We start from the raw sequence: 20465 nt of genomic DNA on the forward strand, positions 1-20465 counted from the left end.
AAGATCCTGCTTCTGGATCAGAGAATGTTGCCCCCTGGGCACCCCCCGCTCCCGTACCCGTCCAACCACTGCCTCTGCCTTCATCCCCCCACAATGAGGCACTGCCTGAGCAGCTCCTCGGCCAGGCGCCGTGGAGTGAGGAGGGGAAGGGGTAGAGGTGGGGAGAAGAAGGGGAGGTGGGAGAAGGAAAGTGAGGTGCATGTCCGTAGGTGATGGCTGTGTTATAGCTCCATCTGGGTGTATGCAATTTATTGTAATGTATGGGGGGGGGGGGGGGGAGCGAGGGGGCCACCTTCCTGCTTTGCATTGGTGTTCTGTGTTGCTGGACATGTTGACCATTTGATTGATGTCAATGGTCGAAAAAGTGGGGTGTGGGCGGGGGTGGTGTTTTTGGCCATGATACTTATGATTTAAGACCAATGTTGGTATACATTTTTTTTAAATTCAACATAACCTTGTTGCGCATTGTCTCAGATAGCTGGACCATTACACACTGGTGATTCCTTAACATGAAAGGATTAAATAAAACTTAACTTCAATCAACGTAAACTTTAACTGGCACCAAGGTGATGCCCACCATTGATGTATGACCTGCACACACAGCAGTGTGTCAGCGTTGTCACTCACAGCAACATTCTTTCAGGCAAATTGTTCAAATATCAGCTTCTGACGTAGGAGTCTTGCAGCTATGTAGCCATTTCCTGCAGTCTAGAGGGGGGCATGGGCATGGTTGCATAGCCAGCCTGATTGTCTGGCCCTAGGTCAGCGTCCTCTTCTTCCTCTCTCCCTTCTGGCAATTCTTGGCCCCTCCTGATAGCCAGGTTGTGCAGCATGGAACACACGAGCACGAATTTAGCTACTTGCTCAGAGTTGTATTGTAGCTCCCCTCTTGAGTGGTCCAGCATCTGAAGCACTGCTTAAGCACAATTATTGTTTTCTGCACTGTTATGTATGTAACCTGTAAATACCATGTCTAACCACCAGAGGGCTTATCCCCTGGAGTCCCAAGGGATCCCACAATCCCTTGGGAGCACCTGTATAAAAGGAGGCCTCACAGGCTGGAGAGGCACTCTGAGATCTGTAATAAAGGACTACGGTCACACCTTACTTTGAGCTTGCAGTATCTAGTCTGATTCTTTATTCAAGACATAACAACTGGCGATGAGATACAGATGACGAACTCCACCGCAACAATACAGAGAACCGTGGGCATCCTGGAGAAATTTTCGGAGGGAGATGATTGGGAAACCTTCAAGAAGCGACTCAACCAATACTTCATGGCCAACGAGCTGGAAGGAGAAGCGAATGCTGCCAAACGAAGGGCGATCCTTCTCACCGTTTCCGGGGCACTAACGTATGGCCTCATGAAATATCTGCTCGCTCCAGCGAAACTCACAGACAAGTCATACGATGAGTTGTGCACACTGGTCTGGGAGCAGCTTAACCCGAAGGAAAGTATTCTAATGGCGAGGTATCGGTTCTACACGTGCAAGAGGTCTGAAGGTCAGGAAGTTGCGAGCCACGTCATCGAGCTAAGGCACCTTGCAGGACATTGCGAATTTGATGGACACTTGGAGCACATGCTCAGGGACTTCTTTGTACTTTGCATTGGCCATGAAGTAATACTTCGCAAACTTTTGACTGTAGAGACCCCAACCTTGACTAAAGCCATAGTGATAGCCCAGGCATTTATCACCACCAGTGACGATACCAAACAAATCTCTCAGCACACTAATGCTGCTGCAAGTACTGTGAACAAAGTAATGTTGTTTTCGAATCGAAATGTACAGGGCAGGACTTGCACGCCTGCAGCTGCATGTCCGCAGATGATTCATAGTCCACCATCAAGGGTGGTGAATACAAGGCCATTAACACCTTGTTGGCGCTGCGGAGGTGATCATCGTTTCCATTCATGCCGCTTCAAAGGATACGTTTGCAAGGGCTGTGGAACAATGGGACATCTCCAACGTAGGTGCAGGCGAGCTGCAAACCCTGTTAATCCTGCAAATCACCATGTTGCAGAGGAGGACAGATCCACAGTGGATCATGACGAACCAGAGCCTCAGACGGAGGAGGCAGAGGTATATGGGGTGCACACATTTATCACAAAGTGTCCCCCGAAAATGCTGAAGGTTGAATTAAATGGACTCCCGGTGTCCATGGAGCTGGACACGGGCGCAAGCCAGTCCATAATGAGCAAAAAGACTTTCGATAAATTGTGGTGCAGCAAGGCCTCAAGGCCAGTCCTGACTCCCATTCGTACTAAACTGAGAACGTACACAAAGGAACTGATTCCCGTAATCGGCAGTGCTACCGTAAAGGTCTCCTACAATGGAGCGGTGCACGAGTTACCACTCTGGATGATACCGGGCGATGGCCCCATGCTGTTCGGCAGGAGCTAGCTGGGAAAGATACACTGGAACTGGGATGACGTCCGAGCACTTTCGTCCGTCGACGACACCTCGTGCCCAGGTCCTAAATAAATTCCCCTCACTGTTCAAACCAGGCATCGGTAAGTTCCAAGGAGCAAAAGTGCAGATCCATTTGATTCCGGGGGCGCGACCCATCCATCACAAGGCAAGAGCGGTACCTTACATGATGAAAGTGTGGAGATCGAGCTGGACAGGCTGCAACGAGAGGGCATCATTTCGCCGATAGAATTCAATGAGTGGGCCAGTCCGATTGTTCCAGTCCTCAAGGGAGACAGCACCGTCAGAATCTGTGGTGATTACAAAGTAACTATCAATCATTTCTCATTGCAGGATCAATACCCGCTACCAAAAGCAGACGACCTATTTGCGACGCTGGTGGGAGGGAAAACATTCACGAAGTTGGACTTGACCTCGGCCTACTTGATGCAGGAGCTGGAGGAATCATCGAAAGGACTCACCTGCATCAACATGCACAAAGGTCTCTTCATTTACAACAGATGCCTGTTTGGGATTCGATCAGCCACGGCGATTTTCCACAGGAACATGGAAAGCTTGCTGAAATCGGTCCCGCGCACCATGGTCTTCCAAGACGACATCTTGGTTACAGGTCGGGACACCGTCAAACTCCTGCAGAACCTGGAGGAGGTTCTTAGTCAGCTTAATCATGTGGGGCTCAGGCTTAAACACTCGAAGTGCATTTTCCTGGCACCTGAAGTGGAGTTCCTGGCGAGAAGAATCACAACGGACGGCATCAGGCCCACCGATTCGAAGACGGAGGCAATCAAGAACGGACCGAGACCACAGAACGTGACGGAGCTGCGGTCGTTTCTAGGACTCCTGAACTATTTTGGTAACTTCTTACCGGGTCTTAGCACATTGTTAGAACCCCTGCACTCTTTACTGTGTAAAGGAGATGAATGGGTATGGGGTAAAAGCCAAGAAAATGCCTTTGAGAAAGCTAGGAAGCTGTTATGTTCAAACAAATTGCTTGTGTTGTATGATCCATGTAAGCGTTTGGTACTAGTATGTGATGCGTCGTCGTACGGGGTCGGATGTATATTGCAACAAGCTAATGAATTTGGGAAATTGCAACCAGTTGCATATGCATCCAGAAGTCTGTTTAAGGCTGAGATGGCCTATTCTGATCGAAAAAGAAGCGTTAGCATGTGTTTATGGGGTAAAGAAAATGCATCAATATCTGTTCGAGCTCAAATTTGAATTGGAAACCGACCATAAGCTGCTTATATCCCTCTCTTCTGAAAGTAACAGGATAAATACGAATACATCGGCCCGCAACCAGAGATGGACGTTCACCTTGTCCGCATACAACTACGCCATCCGCCACAGGCCAGGCACAGAAAACTGTGCCGATGCTCTCGGTAGGCTGCCATTGCCCACCACGGGTAGAGATGGCACAGCCCGCAGATTTAGTTATGGTAATGGAAGCATTCGAGAGTGAACAATCACCTGATACCGCCCGACAAATTAGAACCTGGACAAGCCAGGACCCCTTACTGTCCTTAGTAAAAAGCTGTGTGCTCCACGGGAGTTGGTCTAGTGTCCCGTTAGAGATGCAGGAAGAAATAAAGCCGTACCAGCAGCGCAGAGATGAAATGTCTATACAGGCAGACTCCCTCAAATGGGGTAATCAGGTAGTGGTGCCCAAAAAGGGCAGAGCCACCTTCATTAGTGATCTCCACAGCACCCACCCAGACATCGTAATGATGAAAGCGATAGCCAGATCCCACATGTGGTGGCCCGGTATCGATGCAGACTTAGATTCCTGCATGCACAAATGTAATACATGTTCACAGTTAAGCAATGCACCCAGGGAGGCGCCACTAAGTTTATGGTCCTGGCCTCCAAACCGTGGTTCAGGGTCCATGTCGACTATGCAGGCCCATTCTTGGAAAAAATGTTCTTAATGGTTGTAGATGCATACTCCAAATTTATTGAATGTGTGATGATGTCGACAAGCACGTCCGCTGCCACCATTGAAAGCCTACAGGGCCATGTTTGCCATGCACGGCCTGCTTGATGTCCTTGTATGTCCAATGGGCCGTGCTTTACCAGTGCCAAATTCAAGGAGTTCATGACCCACAATGGGATTAAACATGTCACATCTGCCATGTTTAAACCAGCGTCCAACAGTCAGGCAGAATGAGCAGTTCAAACAATCAAGCAGAGCTTGAAAAGGGTAAATGAAGGCTCACTGCAGACTTGCTTATCCTGGGTCCTGCTTAGTTACCGCACAAGACCCCACTCGCTCACTGGGGTCCCTCCCGCTGAACTCATGAAAAGGGCACTTAAGACAAGGCTCTCGTTAGTCCACCCTGATCTACACGAATAGGTAGAGAGCAGGCGGCTTCACCAGAATACATATCGTGATCGTGCAAATGTGTCACACGAAATTGAGATAAATGATCCTGTATTTGTGTTGAACTATGGACAACATCCCAAGTGGCTTCCTGGCACGGTTTTGGCCAAAGAGGGTGTTATGTATGGAGAAAGACTCAGACTGAACACTGTGTGCTCAAAGTAAAGTGTGACCGTAGTCTTTTATTGCAGGTCTCCAGAGTGCCTCTCCAACCTGTGAGGCCTCCTTAAAATCTGTGCTCCCAAGGGATTATGGGATCGCTTGGGACTCCAGGGGGTGAGCATTCTGGTGGCTGTGCAGAGCATAAACAAGTTTACATATATAACAACACTCCCTGCCAAAGTCAATAGTATAACTATTTACAATGTGAGTCGATCTGGGGCCCTTCTTGCCCTGGTTGATCATCTCTGTGTGAAAGCTGGTATTGGTGAGTCAATTGTTGGGCCCTCGCTGGGCTGCTGTGCAGCTGGCCTTGCTGGGCTGCCTAGTGTGGTGGGTCCTGCTTGGGCTGCTGTGGATGATGGGTTCTGCTTCATGGCCAACCGTGGTGCCGGTTGCCACTCGTGTGTGTGTGTGTGTGTGTGTGTGTGTGTGTGTGTTGGGGGGGTCCAAGAAGGTAGCGTCCACAGTGGGTTGCTCAGGATAGTCCGTGAATCTGAGTTTGATTTGGTCCAAGTGTTTCTGGTGAATGAGTCCGTTTGAAAGTTTGACCCGAAACACCCTGCTCCCCTCTTTGGCCACGACAGTGCCAGGAAGCCACTTGGGACCTTGTCCATAATTCCACAGTCCTTGCAAACGTACCCTTTGAAGTGGCAGGAATAGAAACTATGATCACCCTCGCAGCGCCAACAAGCTGTTAATGGCCTTGCATTCATCACCCTTGATGGTGGACTCTGAGACATCTGTGGACGTGCAGCTGCAGGCATGTGTGATCTGCACTGTACGTTGCAATTTGGAAACAACACCGTACTTGTAGCAGCACTTGTGTGCTGAGAGATTTGCTTAGTATTGTCACTGGTGGCAATAAACGCCTGAGCTATCACTATGGCCTTACTCAAGGTTGGGGTCTCTACAGTCAGAAGTTTGCAAAGTATGGTTTCGTGGCCAATGCCAAGTACGAAAAAGTTTCTGAGCAAGTGCTCCAAATGTCCTTCAAATTCGCAATGTCCTGCAAGGCGTCTTAGCTCGGCGACATAACTCGCCACTTCCTGGCCTTCAGACCTCTTGTAGGTGTAGAACTGGTATCTCGCCATCAGAACGCTTTCCTTCGGATTCAAATGCTCCCGGACAAGTGTACACAAATCATCGTACGATTTCTCCGTGGGTTTCGCTGGAGTAAGCAGATTTTTCATGGGGCCATACGTTGGTGCCCCACAGACGGTGAGGAGGATCGCCCTTTGTTTGGCAGCTTTCACTTCTCCATCTTGTTGGCTACGAAGTATTGGTCGAGTCACTCCACAAAGGTTTCCCAATCATCTCCCTCCGAGAATTTTTCCAGGATGCCTACTGTTCTCTGCATCTTTGGGTTTGTTATCTGCATTTTGTCGCCAGTTGTTATGTATGGAGAAAGAGTCAGACTGAACACTGAGCTGAAAGTAAAGTGTGACCGTAGTCTTTTGTTACAGGTCTCCAGAGTGCCTCTCCAATCTGTGAGGCCTCCTTAAATACCTGTGCTCCCAAGGGATTATGGGATCCCTTGGGACTCCTTGGGACTCCAGGGGGTGAGCCCTCTGGTGGTTGTATAGAGTATATACAAGTTTACATATATAACAGAGGGGAGTAGGATATTTGTGGTCAAACTCTCAAATGGACTCACCTGCAGGAAACACTTGGACCAAACCAAACTCAGAATTACGGACTATCCAGATCAACCCACAATAGACTCTATCTTTTTCGAGCCTCCAACACTCGAAACAGAACCTATCACCCCCAGCAAGGCCAGCTGTGCAACAGCCCAGCGAGGGCCCAACAAACGACTCACCATAACCAGCATTTGCACCGAGAGATCAACCAGGGAAAGGAAGACCCCAGATCTACTCACATTGTAAATAGTTACACTATTGACTTTGGGGGGTGGGGGGCGGGAGTGTTGTTATGTATGTAAACCTGTAAATACCATGTCTAACCACCAGAGGGTTTATCCCTTGGAGTCCCCAGGGGATCCCACAATCCCTTGGGAGCACCTGTATATAAGGAGGCTTCACAGGCTGGAGAGCTACTCTCAGATCTATAATAAAGGACTACGGTCACACCTTATTTTAAGCTTGCGGTATCTGGTCTGACTCTTTATTCAAGACATAACATTGGCCACATTGCATGTGTCTCTGTGGCTTTCGTTATATCACTTCTCGGCCTCGGTGTGGGTGTCACGCAGGGGGGTCATCAGCCAGGTGGCTAGGCCATATCGGTTGTCACCAAGCATCCAGCATTGTCCTTGTGGCTGATTCTTTAACAGCGCTCTCACAGAATGTGAGCCTCATCGAAGCTGGCTGGACATTTGGCATTCACTGCCATTATGATCTGGTTGTGGTCGACAACTAGTTGGACCTTCAGGGAGTGAAATCCTTTTTTGTTATGAAAAAGCTCTGGGTCCTGAGAAGGTGCCCGCATGCCGATGTGAGTGCACTGTTATTGCTCCCTGCACCCTGGGGAACTTAGCAATGCGGTAGAATGCTCCAGCCCTGTCAGTCTGAGCCTCCGTGGTCATGGGGAAGCTGATAAAGTCCATCCTTCGCACGTACAGGGCCTCTGTGACCTGTCTAATGCAGCGATGGGTGGCATGGTGAGACAGAGGGGAAATCTCAACCGCGGAGGCCCGAAAGGAACCGGACGCGTAGAAAGACAGTGCCGCGGTGACGTGACCGTGACCGTGACCTCGACCAACACTCATGTCCTGATGAGCTCACATATTTCATTGATCACCATCTTGTGGAAGCGCAGTCTCCGAAGGCAGGTGTGCTCGGACACGTCGAGGTAAGACCTCTTTTCCCTGTAAATGCGGGGTGTGTATGGTCTGGACCTCCTCCTCATTCTGGCACGTCTTAAATTGGGCACATGATGATATGCATCAGACATTGAGCCATTTGCATTCTGCAGCATCTGCGTATTAATCGATGCAGGCTGAGAAATGATTGGCCCCATTGCAATGAAAGTATAATAGCGATTGATCAGAAGCAATAATTTCCTCACTATAATACACCTAGAGTAAACCACCAATAGTCCAGGGTCCGAAAATATGTCTGTTGAGATGGTCACTTCACCTGAGAAGAACTCCAGAGTCAATCCAAACTGCCTCGAATTTGAAGCAGCCTTTTCAATGAAGCGACCTGCGATCTTAAAAATGGCGCCCACACCGCTGTGATTCGTTCAGAACAGTTCCACTTTTTCTGAGCGGTGTTTTGGACAAACGATTTTGTGGGCGAGATGTGTGCGAGGTGGTGAAAGTGACGCTAGGCGATCTCCTGGGCGTTAGTTTCGGCAAATGTGATCTTTACAATAAAAAAAAGTGGGCGGTCGGTATTATTAAATCTCACTGTTAATTACGTGTGGAAAGTAATGCTGGGCGATATTATGGACATTGGTTTCGCCCATTTTGATGATTCCGCCCCAAAAAAGTGGGCGGGCGGTATTATTTTTTCGCGGCGTTATGCACATGGGGAAAGTAACGCTCTCCGAAAAATGTGCATCAGTTTCCATTTTGTGGCTAAATGGGCAATATCTGGGTGTTATACGTCATTTCAGTGTTAAAATGGACGTTAAGTGGGCATTATGCATGCAAAGAAAGTGTAAAATATAGCCCCATGTGTTTTATGGCTCTCCCAGGAGGTGGGATAAGAAAGGGTGGAAACACACTGATACAGTAAGTAGTGGGATGAGTACATATGGACTTGATGGACCTGTCCTGAGTAACACAGCACAACATAATATAACATATGTGAGTTCCCTCACTAAAGTATATAGGCAGAGGTACACATCCCTGCATTTGACCAAGCAGCAGTGCCTATAAAGACATTACTTTCCAAAGAAAGCTGGCATAGGGTTATGTCATATGCTATAAACGAACCTATAGCCCACTTCAACCATTGGCACTGCTCTTGCTGTGGTTGTTACCCTTAACTTCTATGCGAAGAGTAATTCGATGCTACTACAGGGGACATTAGTAACATTACAACAACAACAACAACTTGCATTTATATAGTGTTTTTCATGTTCTGAAACATCCCAAGGTGCTTCACAGGGGTATTATGAGATAAAAAATGTGACACTAAGCCCCATAAGTAGAAATTAGCGCAAGTGACCAAAAGCTTGGTCAAAGAGGTATGTTTTAAGGAGCGTCTTGAAGGAGGAAAGTGAGGTAGAGAGTTTTAGGCAGAGAGTTCCAGAGCTTGGGGCCTAGGCAACAGAAGCCACAGTCACCAATGGTTGAGTGATTATAATCAGGGATGTTAAAGGGGGCAGAATTAGAGGAGCGCAGACATGTTGGTGGGGGTGGGGGTGGGGCTGGAGGAGATTAGAGATAGGGAGGGGGTGAGGCCATGGAGGGTTTTGGAAAATAAGGATGAGAATTTTGAAATCAAGGCATTGCTTAACCGGTAGCCAATGTAGGTCAGCGAGGACAGGGGTTATGGGTAAGCGGGACTTGGTGCAAGTTAGGACATGGGCAGCCAAGTTTTGGATCACATCTAGTCGACATAGGGTAGAATGTGGCAGGGCAGTGAGGAGTGCATTGGAATAGTCAAGACTAGAGGCAACAAAGGCATGGATTCGGCCATTGATATGGAGGTGGGTATACTCGGTCTTAGTTATGCTGCGGATATATGGTCGAAAGTTTATTTCAGGGTCAAATATGACACCAAGATTGCGAACAGTCTAATTCAGCCTCAACAGAAGTTGGGAAGAGGGATGGAGTTTGTGGCGGGGACTGAAAACAATGGCTTCGGTCTTCCCAATATTCAATTGGAGAAAATTTCTGTTCATCCATGTCAGACAGCAGTCTGATAATTTAGAGACTGTGGAGGGGTCGAGAGAAGTGATAGTGAGGTAGAGATGGGTGTCATCAGCGTACATGTGGAAACTGATGCTGTGTTTTCGGATGATGTCGCCAAGGGGCAACATGTCGATGAGAAATCGGAGGAGGCCAAGGATAGATCCTAGAGGTAATGATATAGGGGCGGGAAGAGAAGCCATTGCAGGTGATTCTCTGGCTATGATTAGATAAGAATGGAACCAAGCAAGTGCAGTCCCACTCAGCTGGATGACGGTGGAGAGGCATTGGAGAAGGATAAATTGGTCAACCGTGACAAAGACTGCAGACAAGTCAAGAAGGACAAGGAGGGATAGTTTGCCTTTGGCACAGTAACAAAGGATGTCATTTGTGACTTTGATGAGAGCCGTTTCGGTACTGTGGCAGGCCCGGGAACCTGATTGGAGGGATTCAAACATGGAATTGCGGGAAAGATGGGCACGGATTTGGGAGGCGACAACACGTACAAGGACTTTGGAGAGGAAAGGGAGGTTGGAGATGGGGCGGTAGTTTGCAAGGACGGAGGGGGTCAATGGTTATTTTTTTGAGGCGGGGGTGACAGCAGATTTGAGGGAGGGGGACAGTAACTGAGGAGAGAGAACCATTAACAATGTCAGCTAACATGGGAGCCAGAAAAGGAAGTTGGATGGTCAGCAAACAATATTAGCCAAACAATTGTGCACAGACAAATGAAGTAAGTCAGAAATAAATTGTCTGATAGAGCAAATAATTAAACCCTCTTCCTCTTGGACAGTTGGTGAGATCATGACAGGGTATTTTGATTTTAAAGAGTGGCAGAAGTCATAGATTGGACCCACATAGCCATCTGTGCTCTCTTGCTCAATGACACCACCTATGTTAGAAAGTTACATTGAATACAAAGGGAAGGATTCCACTCTCTTAATGTATTGCTCATATGTGACCAGCAGAACTGCACAGTGCAAATGAACACTCGCTTACCCTGCAGTCTTCCATGTGAGCACTCTTTGACCCAGAAAGACAGGTGTCTGGATGGTTTCTGAGAGATCAGAGCTACCCTCTGTAGTTATGGCTGATGATACCTGTATGGTTTTCCAGGTCATGAACTGAACACCAGCAATTAGGTCTATTTCTGCCTCCTTACACAGGCTACAGAGTATGAAGGCCTCCTTGAAGACAATGGGATTATAGCAAGAGGAGCAGTAGCAACAGATCAAAGACAAGAATTCATTGCCGACTGCAAGACGCATGTGTGTCGGTCTGAAATGGAAGATCATCTTTTGACTGCTACTTATGGCCGCTGTATTAATAGTTCTGTCTACATCTTCTCCCATAATTTATAGACTTTCTCTGTGCATCACATCAGCATAGTTCCTATTCATGCCACCTGATGAAAATAATTTCCAAACCTTGTCATCAAAAATATTTGCATGCACACTAGCTTTAGTGTAATCATTTTAATGTAAATGCATACTGTGTGTGTGCACCTAGTGATTCTTCCCACCATGATTCCCCATTGGTGCAGGTGTCTGGTGTGTGAACTTTTAAGCCTTGGTTTCTCTGAAGTGCTACCTAAATCGAAACAAAACTTTGCTTGACTACAAATCCCTTTTTGTGAATGCCTGTACTTTAAGTTGGGGCAGGCCTTTAAATCTTGCAGAGTTCCCAACCCCAATGGCTGAGCTGTGAATCGGAAGATTTCTTGATGGCTGAGGTTTGCCCCAAATATTTTAATTAAGGTGACCCTGGAAATCATAGTGAAGTCAGCCAACTTCACATTGAGCAGGCCTGAATTGCATTCCATCCCACTTCTGTTGGGATTTTGCCCCCAGCTAAAATTTCTTGACGGGATATAAAAAAAAGTAAAATGATGGAACTAGTGATACAGTATGTTAAAACAATGTTTCTTCACCCCTGGAACCTGGGTTTGAATCCAGTCCAGACTGATGGGAGGAGTTGGTGTTGTGTACGATTTACCTGCCATTTTAGTTTTGAGCAGTTCAACTTCTGCATTCAGTTTGTCTCGCTGAAGAGTAATAAGCTTGTTAACTTCTAACAGAGTGCTGTGCTCCTGTTTCATCTGATAAAATTGCTTCAGGAGAATGTCATTCTAAAAAAATAAATACATTTGTAAATAAAGAGCTGATGAGACAAACATCCCTGAATTTCATGCTCTTATATACTAAGAAAGCAGAAAAATTGTCTTTTTTTGTCCAAGAGTGGCATATTCGTCCAATGCATAGTGTCTTAACATACCTTAGACTTCTGAATGCTTGCTGCCAAAAAGGCTCTTTTCAAAGCATACGTGAAGCTATTGATTTAGAAATGTAATTCCTAATAACGATTCCATGCATTGAAGAATACAGCTAGACAGTTCATTGTATTTTCTCAGTTTTCATCTCCAACAGTGCCACTTGATATCATGCAAGTTTTTTTTGTAAGCACTGTAAATAAAAATTTCACCTTAAGCTTGCAGTGTATAGGGATTCATTCATTCTCTCTAATACTGTAAAATAGATTCCAATCAACCATACACTCACTCTTCATCTATTGAATGCTCTGTTGCAATTTTCAACATGTTTAGGTTTTCCCTCACTAGGTTCTGCATTAGAAGGTTTTCTATCAAAAGGTTTGTGTTCTCTATCCACATAGCATCTATCAAATGTTCTTCCACAGTTGTACTGTGTGGTTTTAATTTACCATTCTCTCCACTGGGTTTGAGGAGTGGGATGTGTGAAACATTATCATGAAGCCTCAGACCTCCAGGTATGGGAGAGGAAGAGGTAGAATTACACAGAATTTACAGCACAGGAACAGACCATTCGGCTTAACTGGTTCATACCGGTGTTTATGCTCCACACAAGCTTCCTTCCACTCCGTTTTATCTCACACTATCAGCATATACTTCTATTTCTTTTTTTCCTGATGTATTTATCTAGCTTTGCTTTAAATGCATCTATACTATTCATCTTAACTACACCTTGTGGTAATGCGTTTCCACATTCTAACTAATTTCTGGGTAAAGAGGTTCCTCCTGAATTTCCTGTTGGATTTATTGGTGACTATCTTAGATTTATGGACTCCCAGTAAGTGGAAACATTTTCTCTAGATCTACCCTATCAACCCCTTTAATAAGTAAAACAAAGACCAAATTAATAAACTGGAAAAAAGCTTATTTTAAGGGGATAAGAATGGAACTAGATTTGATTCCTGGGATGAGTGGGTTGTCCTAGGAGAGATATTGAGTAGATTGGCCTATACGCTCTGGAGTTTAGAAGAATAAGAGATGATCTCATTGAAACATATAAGATTATGAGGGAGATTGACAGGGTCGGAGCTGAGAGGTTATTTCCCCTGGCTGGAGAGCCTAGAACGAGAGGGGCATAGTCTCAGAATAAAGGGTCAGCCATTTAAGACTGAGATGAGGAGAAATTTATTTGCTTCGAGGGTTGTGAGTCTTTGGAATTCTCCAACCCAAAGGACTAACCCAAAAGGCTGCTGAATCATTGAGCATATTCAAGGCTGAGATAGATAGATTTTTGTACTCTAGAGGAAATCAAGGGATATGATCGGGCAGGAAAGTGGAGTTGAGGTTGAAGATTAGCCATGATCTTATTGAATGGCAGAGCAGGCTCGAGGGGCCGTACGGCCTACTCCTGCTGCTAATTCTTATGTTCTTAACTACGGAAAGTAAACTGGAAAAAATTCCTGACACACAGAAATAGAACAGCAGTGGGAAACATTTAAAACAGTGATCAAGAGAGTCCAGGAGAAATATATCCCACTAAAAAGCAAGAACAAATTAGCCAGTAATGACACACCATGGATGAATAAATAAATAAGGTTAAAAAGCAGTAAGGTCAAAATTGAAACTAAAGAAAAAGGCATACACTAAGTACATAGACAACAAAGGAGAGGGTGACAAATAGAAATATGAAAAGGTTTGGAAAGAAGTCAAAAAAAATTAGGACAGCAAAGAGAAACTATAAAATTAAATGATCAAGGAATATAAAAAAAGAAATAGTAAGGTATTCTGCAGACACATAAATAACAAAAAGAAAAAAATAGAATAGGGATAGGGCCACTAAGCGATACAAAAGCAAAATACTGCAGCTGCTGGACGTCTGAAATAAAAACAGAAAATACTGGAAACACTCAGCAGGTCAGGCAGCATCTGTTGAGAGGGAAACAGGTTTAACGTTTCAGGTCTGTGACACATGACAAACTTACAACAGGTAATACGTAATGGCAGAAATATTAAATAATTAATTTGCCTTGGTATTTACCAGGAAGTCTAACTTGGTGGACATGACATTAGAAGAAGAGATCAAAAAAGATATAAAGAATTTAAGATAGAAAGGGGGAGCTAATTGATCAACTAATCAAACTTAGAGTGGAAGAAACGCTTGGTCCGGATGGATTGCATCAGTGTTAGGGAAGAGATAGCAAAGGCACTATTACACTATAAGTTCATTAGAAAGGGGAATAATGCTAGAGGACTAGCAGTCAGCTAATGTGATTCCTATATATAAAAAGGAGGTAGAACAAGTCCAAGGAACTATAGACCAATTAGCTTAACGTGGCGGTAGGAAAGGTAATGGAATCTTTACTCAAAGATGTAATAGAAAAAATATCTAGAAACTGAAAATCTAATAAAGAGTAGTCAGCACGCAATCCAAAAGATAAGGTCATGCTTGAACAACCTCATTGAATTCTTTGAAGAACTAACAGAAAGAGTAGATAAGGGTAATGCAGTAGATGTAATATATTTGGATTTCCAAAAAATCTTCAATGAAGTACCACATAGTAGACTCATGACTAAGATCAGAACATGTGGGGGCTTAAATTGGATAGCCCCTAAAAACCGGCACAGGGATCGTGATGCATGACTAGCCCACACCAACTTTGTGCTGTCTGCATCCAGCCAGCGCTAACCATGCTGTTCATTAGCTGGATGCATCAACAAGGTGCCAATATCGTGAGAGGCTAGCACCACTTAAAGCTAGTCTGATCTGCTTAAAGATAGCCTCCACCTCTTAAAGGGGAAGTGCATCATGGCTGGAGCAGATGCTGAGAGTCATGATTGAAGAGATTCTGAACTGGGAAAAGAGTGAGGAGTCGCACAACAGGGGAGAGAATGGCCTCTAAGGTTTTCGGAAGTTGCATTGGAGGTCTTGGTAGAGAAGGTGGAAAAGAGGAGAGATGTCCTGTATCCACCGGGGGAAGGGAAGCCCTCCAAACGGTGCTGGCCATTATTGAGACTGCCATTGCTGAGGCCAAGGCCAACGGCGGGGCTGAAACCATAGAAGATGATGGTATCCTCATACCTAATCCTCCTTCTCACATCCCAGTTCCCCCTCATCACATACACTCTTCTGATTTACAAGTGCAGAGGGTATAAGCATGCACCTCTTACTCTCCCGCCGCCCCCCACCCTTCACTGCACCATAACCTTACTCTTGTGCCTTATTCCTTTTAGATACCCAAGAGGTGGAAGCTGGTCAGGCAGTGGAGGAATACCAAAAAGGGAGTGTGATGATGAGACACAGCACCATCATTTGATTTCACACTTGCAGCCACCAGCTCAGATACTGACACTGCGTGTATCTTCGAGGATAGCTTAGAGATGGGTTTTGTAGGTGGTAAGACACCGGGCACAAGTGGGATCCAGGCTGGGCATGGGGTAAGGATAGCGTAGGCGCCAGCTCGCCGGAGGGTGAGGTCGCAAACGGGTTCTGCCTACAGAAGAACACCATTGGGGTATGCACAACAAAATGCTTGGTGCATTGGCAGGCCTGTCAGAAAGCTTGTGGTCAATGTCAAGGAGCATGGAGGAGTCCAGCACCAACTTGGCACAGGGGTTTGCACAGAGCTTGGAGCCCATCCTTTCCAACAGGGAAGTGGTGGCCAACTCCCTTCGCACACTTGTAGACCCAACCATGATGCAGCATCTGATGGTCAATGTTGCAGCTTCCATTGCAGCACAAGCAGAAGTCACCCAACATCTGACTGCTGCAGTGGAAGCTTAGTCTGCTGTCATGCCCTGCCTTGTACAGTCCTGCCTGCTGAAGACATTATTTTAAGCACAGTACTTGCCAATGAGCTTCGATTCTGTGAAGATATCTGTTTCGTGTTGTCACTTATGGATGTGAGTGTTTTACTTTTGATAACCTGGGTGAAGATCCAAGGGCTACATGGCTAGTCGGTTGGGTTACTTTTTCAATCTCTATTTTCATTGCACTTCAATGGGAGAAGTGCTCTGATTTTGTGATTCACACTTGAATGACATAGCCCTGTAGATTAATATAGAAAATATTAAATATGGAATTTTATGGGAGGAGACTATGGGTTCAATTTTCCCCAATTATCTGCGCTATTTGTTTTTGGCGTGCACCATTTTTTTTGGAGTAAATTAAAATCTCCAAGTTTACCCAAAGTTTCTGTGCTAGCGTAATTCACTTAGGTAGGATTTTTTTAGGCTACAATTTTTTTTTTACCTCATTGGGGGCGTAACCTGCGCTATTTCTGGCCATTTAAGCAAGTTTGGCCAACTCCGATTTACTCCAATTTTTCTCAAGACAGAAAAACCTTCTGGGCAGTTAACAAAATCTGCATAGGTAGGAGAATCAGCGCAGAAGATCCAGTTCCACGGCTGGGACAGCAGCAGTAGAGAGGGAGAGAGAGTGGAAAGGAGAGAGGGGGGAGAGGAGAGAGGAGAGGGGATTGGGTGGGGGGGGGGAGAGGGGGTGGGAGGCTTTTTGGCCAGGATTAGCAGTGGCACTGGGATGAGGGCGATCTCTTGGCCAGGGATTGCAGTGGCACCTGGCATCTGACACTGGGAGGAGGGAGGCCTTTTGGCCAGGGTTAGGAGCGGCAATCGGCACTGGAAGGGGGGATAGACTTTTGGCATAAACTTTTTAATAATTTCATGCTGGCAAGCTGCTGCAATGTGCAAGGTGCTTGTGTAGGTTGCTGTGAGCTGGCCAGAATGTCTTGTATGTTTCACTTTCCAGCCTCAGCCCGCAGTGTGCCCCTCGTTATCCTGGCAACCTGATCTTTTTGGCACTGACCTTAGACTCCACCCCCAAAGCTAAAGGACAGGCTAGACGGCATCAAAATCAAAATTCAAATGGGGAAAGTTTGATTTTTTTGGCGTAATTGGGTTCCAAAAAACGGGCGTAACTCTTCAAGTACGCAAAAAAACGGCATTGGGGAAAATTGAGCCCCATAAATGCAGGTTGATCCAGATCGTGGGCATTTTGGTAGAATTTATCTAAAACCAAGCTTTGCTGCTTTGGGTTCAGACTTGGACATGGATTTTAGGTAGCAGAGCTGGGCTTTGATTTGTTGAAGGTTGGTGGATGGAACAGTTCTTTACTGGTTCTGGATTAGTTTGCATTTCATGAAACCTGTTCATTTTGAATCAGTCTTTGTAACAAAACAGTTAAATCATGCCAATGTGTATAATTAGATATTACTTATGCAATAATCTTTCTTCCGATCATTCCTGTTTTATGTACCTTATTTCCTGGCCCTTCAACCCATTTACTGAACTCGTTTACAAATCATAACTGCTCACTTCCACAGTTCTGCTTTAGACAAGAGACCAGGTAAACAAGTCACAATGTAATTGTCAGTTTGAAAACCTTTCTTCATTGGCAGCTTTTGTATTAGTCTTGCTTTATTTGGGATTTTGGGAGACTGGTATCCATGAACTAGGTCTGGGCTAAATCCTGTTTTACACAAGTCAAGGAGTCTGCCACCAGGGTAAGAGAGCTGCATTTAGTAATGCAAATGCCAAGAGACATTACATGGATGTCAATCTCCTGGAATCCAAATTAAAACAAGGCCAACATAAAAGCAGCTGTTTACTCATCATCCCACCTACTGGCTCAAGAACAGTACACCCAATATAAAATTTATACACCTATAGGATTACGTGTATTCTACTGAAGGCTTTGAGGTATTCTTGAATTCAGTTACTGTCACTTTCTTGGCTGGTTAATTGTAAACAATCACAGACCCAACTCTCAGTTGAATTTATCAGCCTGGCAGACTAGGTTTTTTCAGCTTTTTGGCAAGCTACCCAACCAAACCAGGCTACCCGACCTGTGATAGGAGAGTAATATGTCACAGGGAAGAGGTAAACTGATATTACCTTTATGGCTGTCCATTATACGCTAGACTTTCCACTCAGATCGCTCGGGCCCAAAAAATGGGCGATGTTCCAGCCTTGGTGATGTGTCAGCCTTCAGCCTTCATGATAACTGGAACATCGCCCATTTTTGAGATCGCGACTTTCGGCTCAGCAATAGCCCAGTGATGTGAAATGGGCCCAGCAATACGAAACAGGCATCAGCAATGTGGAAGGCAAAGCTTCCCTAGCAACGGCCTTCTGCGCATGCATTTTTTTTTAGTAAACAGGTTTTCCCACGTTTCAGAGGAATGGGGTCATCCACACATGCGCAGAAGGCAAAGGGAGGGGGAGGGAGAGAGAGCGCGAGAGAGAGAGAGAGAGAGAGAGAGGAAGGAGAGTAGAGACTTGTGGAGTAGAGATAAAAGAAGATAGATAAAAGTACATACAAATATATTTGTAAAAATGTCATCCTCTGCTGAAAGTCACCATGATTTGGAGGCGGGGAGGAAAAGGGATAAGCCCTTTTCAGATGAAGTGAACGAGGCCCTAGTCAGCGAGGTGCACTTGAGGTGGGCCCAATTAACCCGGGGTGGGCATGAGAAACCCCCACCTTGGGCCTACAGAAAGATTTGGAGCAAGATCGCGGACGTGGTCTCCTCGGCATCCCATGAGGTGAGGGGGTCTGACTCGTGCCAGAAGCGCTGGAACAGCCTGGTTGCTTCGGCAAGAATAAGTATAGATTTTCTATTGCAATGATGCAAATTGTAATTATAATTATAAATCTCCTGGATTGAATTTAAGCTTGTTATTCTTACATATATTACATATACTCCCTTAAAAAGGCTTAGCCCTTTTCCTCCCTCCTCCAAATCATGGTGACTTTCATCAGAGCATGACATTTTTACAAATATATTTGTATGTACTTTTATCTACCTTATCTCTACTCCACAAGTCACTATTGGCCTTCCTTCCTCTCTCTCTCTCTCTCTCCCTCCTCCTCCTCCCTTTGCCTTCTGCGCATGTGTGGATGACTCCATACCTCCGAAATGCGGGAAAACCTGTTTACCCCCCAAAAAAACATAGAAACATAGAAACATAGAAAATAGGTGCAGGAGTAGGCCATTTGGCCCTTCTAGCCTGCACCGCCATTCAATGAGCTCATGACTGAACATGCAACTTCAGTACCCCATTCCTGCTTTCTCACCATACCCCTTGATTCCCCTAGTAGTAAGGACTTCATCCAACTCCTTTTTGAATATATTTAGTGAATTGGCCTCAACAACTTTCTGTGGTAGAGAATTCCACAGGTTCACCACTCTCTGGGTGAAGAAATTCCTCCTCATCTCGGTCCTAAATGGCTTCCCCCTTATCCTTAGACTGTGTCCCCTGGTTCTGGACTTCCCCAACATTGGGAACATTTTTCCTGCATCTAACCTGTCTAACCCCGTCAGAATTTTAAACGTTTCTATGAGGTCCCCTCTCATTCTTCTGAACTCCAGTGAATACAAGCCCAGTTGATCCAGTCTTTCTTGATAGGTCAGTCCCGCCATCCCGGGAATCAGTCTGGTGAACCTTCGCTGCACTCCCTCAATAGCAAGAATGTCCTTCCTCAGGTTAGGAGATCAAAACTGTACACAATACTCCAGGTGTGGCCTCACCAAGGCCCTGTACAACTGTAGCAACATCTCCCTGCCCCTGTACTCAAATCCCCTCGCTATGAAGGCCAACATGCCATTTGCTTTCTTAACCGCCTGCTGTACCTGCATGCCAACCTTCAATGACTGATGTACCATGACACCCAGGTCTCGTTGCACCTCCCCTTTTCCTAATCTGTCACCATTCAGATAATAGTCTGTCTCTCTGTTTTTACCACCAAAGTGGATAACCTCACATTTATCCACATTATATTTCATCTGCCATGCATTTGCCCACTCACCTAACCTATCCAAGTCACTCTGCAGCCTCATAGCATCCTCCTCGCAGCTCACACTGCCACCCAACTTAGTGTCATCCGCAAATTTGGAGATACTACATTTAATCCCCTCATCTAAATCATTAATGTACAGTGTAAACAGCTGGGGCCCCAGCACAAAACCTTGCGGTACCCCACTAGTCACTGCCTGCCATTCTGAAAAGTCCCCATTTACTCCTACTCTTTGCTTCCTGTCTGACAACCAGTTCTCAATCCATGTCAGCACACTACCCCCAATCCCATGTGCTTTAACTTTGCACATTAATCTCTTGTGTGGGACCTTGTCAAAAGCCTTCTGAAAGTCCAAATATACCACATCAACTGGTTCTCCCTTGTCCACTCTACTGGAAACATCCTCAAAAAATTCCAGAAGATTTGTCAAACATGATTTCCCTTTCACAAATCCATGCTGACTTGGACCTATCATATCACCTCTTTCCAAATGCACTGCTATGACATCCTTAATAATTGATTCCATCATTTTACCCACTACCGATGTCAGGCTGACCGGACTATAATTCCCTGTTTTCTCTCTCCCTCCTTTT

The 20465-nt window shown here is 45.7% G+C and overlaps 2 protein-coding genes across 6 annotated transcripts in view; one reads left to right on the plus strand and one right to left on the minus strand.

Annotated features, from left to right (window-relative positions):
* cenpt (centromere protein T) overlaps positions 1 to 12232 on the plus strand; it is a 114470-nt gene extending 102238 nt beyond the window's left edge. Inside the window, exon 19 of the mRNA XM_070897948.1 lies at positions 10960 to 12232. Coding sequence (XP_070754049.1) covers positions 10960 to 10973 — 14 coding nt within the window. The 3' untranslated portion in view covers positions 10974 to 12232. The remainder of the gene's footprint in view (positions 1 to 10959) is intronic.
* The window catches only part of tsnaxip1 (translin-associated factor X interacting protein 1), a 137666-nt gene that overhangs the window by 28847 nt on the left and 88354 nt on the right, over positions 1 to 20465 (minus strand). For all 5 annotated transcript variants that reach the window (XM_070897952.1, XM_070897951.1, XM_070897950.1 and 2 more), the window contains exon 9: positions 11789 to 11921. In XM_070897952.1, the coding sequence (XP_070754053.1) occupies positions 11789 to 11921 (133 nt within the window). The remainder of the gene's footprint in view (positions 1 to 11788; positions 11922 to 20465) is intronic.

Source organism: Pristiophorus japonicus, chromosome 13 (genome assembly GCF_044704955.1).
Source record: "Pristiophorus japonicus isolate sPriJap1 chromosome 13, sPriJap1.hap1, whole genome shotgun sequence".
NCBI lineage: Eukaryota > Metazoa > Chordata > Chondrichthyes > Pristiophoridae > Pristiophorus > Pristiophorus japonicus.